Raw genomic sequence first — 11,424 nt, forward strand, 5'->3', positions numbered from 1 at the left:
AATGAACAAAGGCAAACCTCAAACCAAAGCTGCAGATACAGAGAAAAGGAGTCAGGATTATAATAATTAGAAACACCAAGAGTCCAGAACACAGGCTGGGAGTTAAACAACAAGACTCTGGCAGTGAAGTGTGGGGAAGACTGGACTTAAATAGTGAGGGGAGCAGGTGCAAACAACGAGGGATAACGAAGGTAAAGTTAACAGAACAGAAGTAGGCACAGGAAGTGGGGAGAAGAGGCCACAAAATAAAAGTCCAGAGGGAGGAAGTGTGTCGGATCATGACAATAAGGAGCTGCACTGGATGGTTTACAATTTCAAACCCAAAATATGACTGATGTTTTAAAGTGAAAAGAAAGGTGACCACTCCATGGTTAAACAGTTTATTCACTTTTAATGGGTGATCATCAGATACATTTGATTTCCATAATGTAATCATTATTAATATCATATCTTAATCAAAGCATAAGTGTTTTCATCAATACATAAAGGAAAAGAAAGTTTTTTTTTTTCATCAACATACTATTTAATGTACAAATGTACCCTATATAGAAATTAAAGGTTTCTTTTTCATTCATTTATCAAAAGGAGCTTGGAAACTTTTGAAATAATTTGATATAATTGTTTTACTATAACTATATAGTACAAGACTTCACTTGCAAATGTGTTAATTTCTTTATTGTTTTCTTACATTTTTAAAATCCTTTTTAATTTCAGTTCACCTGTCAATAACTGCCCAAAGCTTTGTTGTATTGACTGTGTCAAACTAAAGGAATAGTTTACAGTAATTTTTACAGTGTTTAGCTTGTCTCTGTTTACAGAGACAATACACATTTCAATACACAGAAGCTTTTATTAAACAGAAGCTCACTGCCCAAACACATTAACAAAATGTTAAAAACATTAAAAACATACAACAAAAGCAACATTTTCCTTCAAACAACATAACTTGTGGTCAGACTTTCAACAAGTCTGTAAAAAGAAATTTCTTAAAACAGTTTTCATCATTTGCAGATCTATTTGCATCAGACTGTCTTTGACATCTAGGATTTACAATGAGCATCTAAACTAGACCATATCAGAAATTCATTATGTCAGAGCATTTGTACTGTATTCTTTCTCAACTGGAAAAAAAATAAATAAATCACCTGAAATCAGAAATACATTTTTATACCATTTTGCATCAGATTTCATTCTTTTTTCTATATTGTTCAAACATAGAAAAGCTGAACACAGTAAATACTAAATTAAAAATACTTAAACATAAAATTAAGATAAATTCATGAATGGCAATATCCCAAAAAATCAAAATACTTTGAATTTTACATTTAGTCAGTTTGCTTTTGTCTGTACTGTGTTATTAGTATTAGAGTGGGGCTTAACCCGTAGAACAGATGAAATTAAATTTGTTTGTAGAATCCATTTTAAACCACTTATTTTGTCCATTTGGTTCCATGGCTGCAGCATGGCCACACTCATTTGTCTTTTTAGGTAAGTCCCAGTTGTCATAGCAGACCGGCTCATCACTGACCCAAAACCACAAATCCAAAGTGCAGGTGTAGCGCAGTCCAATCCACACATGGGTTGTTTTTGCTTTCTTAGCTTCCTCTTGTACCTCTGCCTGTATGTTAGGGGAGGTGATAGAGACCAAGTCATGATACTTTTTTCTGCAGTAATTTAAGGCCTCGTTCCATGTCTTGTCTTGTTTGATCAGAATCACTTTACCTGTCATAGACAAACAAAGAAATTTAAGTTACATTTTAACAATGAATTTCAACAAGAATTTAAAAATGCCATTATTAATATCAAAACAGTATTATTTTAGTCACTGCTTGTGTATTTTTTACCAGAAACAACAACAACTTAAGAAAAAAAAGAAAAAAGTACACTGGAGAGTAGGTTAGTTTATTGGTACTAAGAAAAAACTACTTTATTAAAAATGTTAAATAAATATATTTTTTTAATATAAAAAAAATATTGAAATGAAATAAAACTGGCCCCTGTAACTTTTCAGTTGGCAATTGAAGAATTATGGGTTGGGAGCTGCACACAAGTATATTAGGAATTCATAATTTTGCAAGTAATTTCCATCAGCTGTTTTGGGTCACTGAATAATGTGTGAGTTACCTGATTAGAAAAAGAATTTAAGTGTGTAGTTGTTCATGCATTTGCAAAAGAAAACTTCTGTTGTGCTGAGAAGGTGATGATGAAGTGGATCCTAGTTTTATTAAATGCATCTTAGCAACTGAGACAAACTATAACTAGCCTTCATAATGGCCCCTTATGCAGCATAAGTAACATTTTGCCATAAAAATCTAATTGAAATGACAAAATAAACATGTTGACTATAGCATTATACTGTAAATTTAATATAGATATCATCCGGAGTTCAGCTTGATTCTTCTGCAGATGATCAGGATTTAGGTTAATAGTCTAAGTCTACCACAGACAGAAAATGTAGATAGTTACAACTTCCACATGCGTAAAATGCGGACCGCTTCGGTCAGCTTGGAGACTAAAATATTAATCCTGCTGCATGACAAATATGATACTCTGGCAGAGTGTGATGTGGATGTGCAGAGTGGACTTCCCTATGTGATGTCGTTGTACTCAGAGGGCACTAAACCACACACATCTCATCCTAAATAGAACACAAATTGTCTTGTTGTGAAGTTGTAGGCGTTGGATAATCGTCTCTCCCAGATGCCACCTTGGGAGCTCCGTATGTGGGAACTAAACTATAGATACTTAAGTAAATAAAAATAGAAGAAGTCTTTAAATTCAGTTGGACTTTCAGAATGATTCGTGTGCTACTCTTATACAGAATCTGAAGTTGATGCTGTATAAAACTTTCGTTTTCATGGATGTTTTGAGAATTTCCCAGTCTTTCTGTTGAAGAGATGGGGGCTGTGTTTTGACTTCATGATTCTGAAAAGTGTTGTCACAGTGGACCCATCCTGCTGCCATCAGTGGTATCAGACTTATAAAACACAGATCGTAGGTTTGGAAGTCATTAGCATCAGGCTGGGATGTGAAATCACTCAGCCACTTAGCAGGCTGAAAGTTAACTTTACAAGATGGTGTCCCTGTCCCCTAACAGTTAACACTCTGTGCCATAAATTCATATTCTCTACGTTAGAAATCAGCTGAGAAAGCTATTTGCAAAACTCACCACTGTAGCAGATGAAGGGTTTTTCTTTATTACAATCATCAAAGCTCAATTTTCCTCCTTTCTTTAACACAGTCGTAGCACATTTCTTGTCACCTTGTTCATCAACCAGATCATTGGTTGATAAACTTTCCCAGTATCTGAAAGAGTAACTACTTCCATCCGACCACATCCAGGTGGCTCTGTACAGACCGATCCACAATTTCTCATCAGGCTCCACCTTAGACACAAGCTGGGATTTTACATCCTTTAACTGATCAAATCCACTGATCAGGTCTGTGTGATTTACTCTGCAGTAGTTCAGAGCCTGTGACCAGGTCATCCCATACTCAATTTTATGAAATGTTCTGTTAGGTTGCTCTGTTTCTGTGAAAAAGTGGATTTTTATCAGCACAGTTAATACCAGTTAAAATATAATTTTTACTCATATAATTATTTTAATACATGCAACAAATAAAAATGTTAGATGTGCTAAACATACATAATGGTATTATGAGCCACATTTTCTCACCATTGTAGCAGATAAATCCATAGTGGTCATTACAGGGGAAATCCTTCCAGGTGTAATTCTTCATCAGAGCACAATTCTCTTTACCATTTTTATTATTCGGCTCTCCTTGGTCCCATATTGTCTGATTGTCACTAAACTCCACCCCTGGCAGAGACCAGTGCCATCTTCTGTTTTCAGGGTGTTTGTACAGACCAATCCAGGCTTCCTGCTGACACTGAGTAGAATTATGGACACTCATCATGTCTGTCATGTTAGACACTGTGGCCAGGTCTGTGTAGATTTCCTTGCAGTACTTCTGGGCCTCATCCCAGGTCTTTTTATCTTCAATAAAGTGGTAATTATACAGGTGGAAAGTGAAGGAACAGTGACCTAAAAACAGGAAATACTATAGTCATGGATCTGATACCAAACACAAATCATAAATACCTGTCACACTTGGAGTTTGCAGCTTCAAACTGAATTCTACCCTCAGTTTACTAAATAGATGATTCTACTCTTAATTGACACATACAACATATAAATATTCATAAATAACAATTGTGCATAAGTAAAAGATATTAAACAGTAATGATCGATGCAGATCAGTTTCTCTGTGAGAAATGGAAAAAACGGATAAAACATAATATGGCGGAAATATACATTTCCATTTATTACTTATGAGCTTGACAAACGCAAATATCTATTTTTATTTAAATAAAACAACATTCAAAATATCAAATGTTTTAATAAAATCTCAAAATTAAACTTCAATTATACAGCAAAATTTCAAATGTTTCATTGAGGCTTGATGATATTTTCTATTTTCAACAAATGAAATGATATAGTGAATTAAAAGTAAGAGCCTGTGGTGTTTGTATGCCTTGTGGGGAACAATGGGCTGGCCTGGGGACAGGGTGGACCTCTTTGCAGTCACTCTCGGGACAGCACACTCTCTGAACTGAAGTGACAGGCACATCGACATGGCATATAGCCAGGGAAAATACATTTTGTGGCATTGTTATTTTACTTTAATGTAATAACAGAGACTTTAAAGGAATATTTCAACATTTTTCAGCCTGGTGTTATTTAAAACTTGGTTGCTTATTATACATTTGGAACAGGCCACAGTGAACATGATTCATTTAACCAGGAAACCCACAACACCATAATGAATGTTCAATTTGCAACCCTCAAACTGTCTGACAAATGAACTTCATCTGAGACTCTGAAACTGCAGCATACGCCCTGGACAACATTAATTTAAAATCTATTAAAGTTACACTGTTTTTTGAACAAATTTCATTCTTTTCTGTTAACTGCACGGAGGGATATGATCTAGTAACTTGGACTCGTTACAGAGTGAATCAGAAAAGTGAATCAGAATCTGTTAGTTGCTGATGTTACAGCCTGTTAACTGTGTATATGTCCATTTTGATCTCTATTTGCCATGACCTGCTCCTTTCAGGATCACTCAGGGAAAAACTGTGGAACACTTTCACCCAGTGCTTGTTTCACTGAAAACAACATAGGTTAAGAAATCATGTTGGCAGGAACAAATTCACATTGTCTGGATGAAAACTGAAATACTGGACGAAATTACACACACACTGATATAATCCAAATGCAGACTGAGTACAAGTTTTATCAAATCTTTGTTTTAATTTAACCCAATTTAAAACCTCTGAAAGAACCTGGTCATCAGAAGCACAACACCAAGAGCAGCATGACTTGGGATCTCATGCCACAGCAGAGTCAGAGTTTGTTTCCTTAAAACTCTGTGACGTTGATAATTTTTTAATTTGGTGTGATTTATGGACTCAAAGGACTTATGGATTAAAAGGTAAAATGTATGGCCCTCATCTCTTACAGTGTAGTCGAGTTCAATGGAAACATGGACACACTGGTGTAGAAAGCTTTTAAGGTTTTGAGATTAAAAATAAAATGTTGGCATTGAAAACAAATTAATTTTAAACCAACTGTACTCAATCTGATCAAAAACAGAAGAAATATGTTTTTATTCAAAGCAGCTTTTTTCAGTGCCAACTTTGTTCAATTCAGTTGTTGAAAACATTGAAAAAAAACTTAATGAAGTTGAGTTTGTTTTCAATGGCAATATTTTATCCACAATGCCACACTTTAAAGTTGCAGTTTTAGGCCAGTATGAGTGGGGAGGGGTTTAATTTAAAGTCTCGCACTACTGCCAGGTTAAAGTTGCATAGCTTTGTTGTCTGCAGATCGCGCGTGCTGAACCATACCATGAGGGGGTGATCTGTTACACCTCTAGTCCTTATCAACACTCGGAAATGGTAGATGTTAACAAGCCTGATGGACAGTTTGTTGATTTTAACATAGATGAGTGGGTAAAAAAAATCATAGCTTTTCTGATCAGATGCTTCACTTACCCATCAGAATGAGCAGAAACACACTTGACTGCATTTTTTCTCTGCTTCAAACCAAAAACAAGGACTTAATGAGTTCTTTTAGTTTGATTTACACACACACTTCCTGTATGTGCAGGTAATCTAAGAGTGCAAAAGTTTAGAAATGCATTAAAGCCTATTAGCACATTATATTCTGGGCCTGCAGTCTAATGAACACATACAATATACAATGCAACATCTCGGTTCTGGCTCTTAGTTATGTTTTTTCCCCTTCTTGTTCATAAAGTTAAAAGAGACAATAACAGTAACCATTACGAGATATCATAATGCTAAAAACACGCCACTGTCAGCAAACAATCGTAGATTTTAAGCAAACTTTTAATTTTTTGCAGACATTCAGTTTAATTGTACTATACACAGTAAACGATCCATGTTTTTGTTATTGTCTTAATATATTAACATTCCACCATATGAACAATACTTAACATTACTTTTGGAGCACACACAGTAACAGTGGTTACAAAGTGTTCAAATAAAACGACTGATTCACATTTTACAAACATCTGTACACACACAAAGGGGATTTTAAAACATGCTATCACTGAGTTTTGACTTACATTTGGTGATTTTTTAAAATCCTCCTGTTATCCCTCATGCGTGATGTGCTGACGTAGACTACTCTCAGTAAAACAGTGCAGCTCATACAGCACTTCTCTGCTCCAGCTTCCTAAATGTCAGCATTTGAATATTAAAATGTGGAGCTTTTAATGGAAACATTTGTTTTTATGAAAGGACGGGCCATGAAACAGGTAATTTAATGCACTGGGAATGAAGTAGAATCAGAAGAAAAACATTTTATAGTTACTCATGCTGGAAATACAACATATATAGACACATATTACTTTGAGTGGATTTATAGAGAGACAGAACCTGAGGGTTAAGTTACATTTAAAAGTAATCAAACATTAGTTTGATTGAGCCCAGGTGTGTTATTCACTGATCACTTATTGTTGTATTTTAAGACACATCACTTAACATTTGGACATGAGCAGGAAACATTAGCTGAGTAAATTCATTTGTTCCCTTCTCCCTTCTCCAAACCTGAATTAGTTCATTTCTGTGATCACATACAGTAGCTTTCACCTCATTCTCCTCCTGTCCATTTCCCCAACACTGTCACACATGTTTACACAAGTAAGTCTAATTTGCATTGCAAAACAAAAGAAAAATGAAAGAACTGTCTGTATGATGGAAAGCTTTCTATGAAAAAATAAAAAAATGTCCCTTGTAGCAGGATTGTATGTTACTGTGTATATGTTTTGATCATTTTGGAAGGCCATATACTTTACATTGCTATATTTAGATTGATATGACACTAATGTACTACATAGACACGCTGGCCAATATAAATGTCATATTGCATTCCCATGTGATGCTGCAACTTTAAAACCATTGAAACTGAGGCAGTTTCTAAGTGTGATAATGAAAGGGACATTATTAATTACACACTTTTTGTGTGAAGTTTGCATGTTCTACTTGTGCTTGCGTGGTTTTTCTCCAGGAAGTCCAGTTTCTGTCCACAGTCCGAAGACATGCTCGTTAGGTTAATTGGTGGAACTAAATTGCTTGTAGGTGTGAATGTGAGAGTGAATGGTTGTCTGTGTATGTCTTGTCTTGTCTGGTTGTCTGTATCAGTCTTAGTCCTGACCTGTCCAGTGTGTACCATGCCTCTCATCCATTGACAGCTGGGATAGGCTCCACAGAATAAGTGGTTAAAGATAATAGATGGATGGATGTGTCCAGTGTAAAAAAAAAAAGTTTAATACACATACACTTTACATTTAAATTAATAGTTGATATGCATTTGTTGCAAAAAAAAAAAGAAAAAGAAAAAAGAAAAAACGGAAAGTACGAAACATATACAGAATTGTGTAAGAGAAAGTTCCTATTAAGAGCCTTATGGTGCAGCCTTCTGTTTGTTTTGCCTTGTATGACAAATAAAATATGGAAATATGGAAACTAGGTAAAATAATTTGCAAAGCATCCTGCAGCTGTTTCCATCAGCAAATATTGACTTCGACCAAAAAGAGAGTGATAACATTATTATTGTTCAAACAGTTAGATAAATGTAACTTCAATATGAATGCCAAAAGACCACAAAAGAGGAGACACACAGTTTTATAACACTATTAGAAACATTAGACAAAGTCTCAAAAGAGAATGACTTACATAGGGAATTAATTATTACCTCATTCTCTTCACATACTGGATCATACTTAGGTGGTATAAATACTCTGCAGCCTGCCTCACCTGGACAAAACCATAGGTCCTACTCAGGACCAGCTCATCAAGACAGCTGCTGTTGTCCATGCTGTCCTGCATGAAGTAAGTGCACTGCAGGAGAGCCCCCTGCAGCTGGAAGTGACGCATTGCATCTGTGAGCTCCCAAATCTGGCTTGAGCCCAGCCTGAGCCGACCCACGTAGATGAAGACAGATAATCCAATGATCCGTGGTCATGTGCAGATAACTCTCCACAGAGCAGTGATCAGAAAAAGTACCCACAGCTGAACCAATGCAATGTGCTCAGACAAGTGGACATGGAGTCATAGAGGCAGTGACTGTCTAAAAGTGTATCTGTCTAATGAGATTTTATGCAGGACTGGCCTAATACAAAGACTTTAGTGACTCCACCCAATTACAAAATACTATTACTGTACATTACTGATGACTGATACAACATTTCTTACAGGTCAGACGTTGATGTAAAACTGTTACATCCTTGTTTGTTATTCACAGGTACACAAGCATAATATTGTGCATTAGATTGATGTATCACAGAGAAGTCATAGGAGAAGGTTTTCAATTTGACACAAAACATCCGTCATAGACATGGAGTGAAGGTGTGACTCGCAATTTATCACCACAAAACTATAAATGTCGTGTCCCTACCCTGACACTGCTGTACGTTGTTTTCTTCACTCCTGGCTAACACTGAAAGGCTCATTGGGAAATGTAGGAAAACTGAGGTGGGACTGAAAACTCGATGTACCTGTACTTTACTTCTGTAATTCTATTTTATGCTGTTTCATGTTTTTGTACTTTTTGTTTCAGAGAGCAAAAGGGCAGCACTTTTTGCTCAAATAATTAGAAACGTCACCTACAGTTAACCACCAAACAGTATTTAACATAAGAGTCCTCTAGAATTGCCCCTGTACATTAAAAATCAATGCAGCAGAACCAGAGACATTTTTATGTTTAACTCTCTGTTACCTGTGGTAAAAGATAGAAAATGTTAAAGGTAACCTGTCGATATTACCTTTAGATTGTCCAGACTACCAATAGCAGTACTACAGAGCCCTCTTTTGTCCCTGTTTATACAACATATACAGTACAAATACAATAAGGCAGTTTAAAGCATCTTTAAACCTGGCTTAGCTTTTTAACAGCACCTCGCAGTGACCAGTAAGACACAGTAAGTTACATCAACCTCACACCAGTTCAGTATTTACTAGTAATAAACAACAATGTATGGGCCTTTTGTCAAGAACACACTTTGCTAAAGTCTAATATGATGCCATAAGCAATGCATTTGTTTTTCTGGTGAAGACAGTGGCCTATTACTGAAGTTTCGCTGTACATTCTCCACGTTTATACATAGTGACCAAAGAGTTTAAATACTTTTATCTAAAGAGTCTTCACTCTTTACAAATGGTTAGTGTATCATTCTTAAAAAAAAGACTGCGTAGACACCTACTCTGCTGAACCCTTAACCAGTGTGGGTGTAACAATTGACTTTGACCAGGGCACAATGGAACAGTGAACATATAAGATGTTTAATAGAGCAGGTTAATAATAGCAGGGTACTGGCACTATGAAGAATACACTGTAAGAAGCTTCAACCTTAAAGAAACAGTCTGCAACATTTCTTCCCCTTTTACCAAAAGGAAATGTGACGCAGGTCTGTGCTAACAGCATCTTTTCAATTTGAATTAAACTTTAACAGACGACATTTTGTAATTAAAGGACAACTTAAGTTCAAGATGCTCTCTTTCAAAAAAAAAAACACCAAATCTGGTTTAGTTTTACCAGAGACCCTGAGTCCTGAAATCAATTAATCATTCTTCCAACATAAGCCTTCGTTGCAGTCAACCTTATTTGGTCATGAACACTCAATAGTTCTGTAAATACGCACGTCGAGTCAGCTAACAAACCTCCATGTCATGTGTTATGTCAACTCTTTTTTTAAATATGTTCATGCATGAAGTGTGGCACCTGTATTTATTCTCAAATACTGTCACAAAAACTCATTGGGACAGTACAGTATTCAGTCAGAAAATTAAATACATTCTTATTTTTCTTAATTTCTGCACTTTACCTGTGAATACAACATTAAAACTACCTATTAGTATTAATGTTGTGGCTTATCAGTACATGTACAAGTGCAGTCTCACGGACAATAGATGGTCAATAGACAAGTTGCTGGCAGTATAAACAATGCAAAAACTACACTTTCATACTAGTATGTTCAAACTGTGAGAGGCTAAAGTGAATATAAACAGCAGGTGAATGTGCAAATGATAACTAATGATAATAACTTAAAAATCAGTATTTAGGCATTTGTTTCAGAACTAGAGGATTACTCCTCTGATCATAAGCTGAGTCACTGGTTGTATTTCAAATTACAGAGTTAATGCAATAAACTAAAACTGCATCAGGAAGAAGCGACAATATCTTTTATGAAAGGATGTTACATTTTGTTCAGTGGAGATAAGATAATGATTAAGGTTAGTGTCTGTATGTCTGTGAGGAGGAGGGATGAAGATGAAGAAGATGGGAGGGGGTGTCACCTACCTCACTAGAGATATAAAGCTAAAGAGTTGCAGTGTGAAATTAATAAAGGAACATATTTCATCAGCTGACAACTGCATATTCATCTGGCAGAGAAAACACCTGTGTAAGTATTTAAATCTTTTGACTTTCTACATTTTCTATTAAATAGATTAAGTCAAGGTTTGGTAGAGAACATCAGAATCATGAAAATGTTTAGACTCGCTGGATAAAGTTATTTTTATGGGTTTCAATAGTGTCGATACTATTAACCACAAATGGTGTTATGTCTTCCTTTTTATTTATTGACTCTAACTCATAAATGGAAGTGATGATGCACAGATTAATGTGTACATACAAATATATTTACATTTACAGACGTAATCTCATGTAGTAACACATGTAGAAGTAAACGTGTCATTAACACTATGTCAGTATCAATATATTAAGTTATTTACAAAACTCTGAAACAATACTTTGGTTTTACTGGAAAGACGTTTACTGTAAAATAATCATACAGATAAATAAATAATAAATGCGTAAATATAATAAAATATAT

General features: G+C 35.4%; 1 protein-coding gene across 1 annotated transcript; it reads right to left on the reverse strand.

Moving 5' to 3' along the window:
- Positions 1 to 355: 355 nt before the first annotated feature.
- On the reverse strand, positions 356 to 8,467 carry LOC137137152 (C-type mannose receptor 2-like). The gene is made up of 6 exons (XM_067523089.1): positions 8,348 to 8,467; positions 6,655 to 6,764; positions 6,059 to 6,102; positions 3,678 to 4,046; positions 3,170 to 3,532; positions 356 to 1,722 (listed from the first exon to the last, which is right to left on the reverse strand). The coding sequence occupies exons 1-6, from the start codon at positions 8,465 to 8,467 to the stop codon at positions 1,376 to 1,378; spliced, it is 1,353 nt and encodes a 450-aa protein (XP_067379190.1). The 3' UTR covers positions 356 to 1,375.
- Positions 8,468 to 11,424: the final 2,957 nt, after the last annotated feature.

This window comes from Channa argus, chromosome 12, assembly GCF_033026475.1.
Source record: "Channa argus isolate prfri chromosome 12, Channa argus male v1.0, whole genome shotgun sequence".
Lineage (NCBI taxonomy): Eukaryota > Metazoa > Chordata > Actinopteri > Anabantiformes > Channidae > Channa > Channa argus.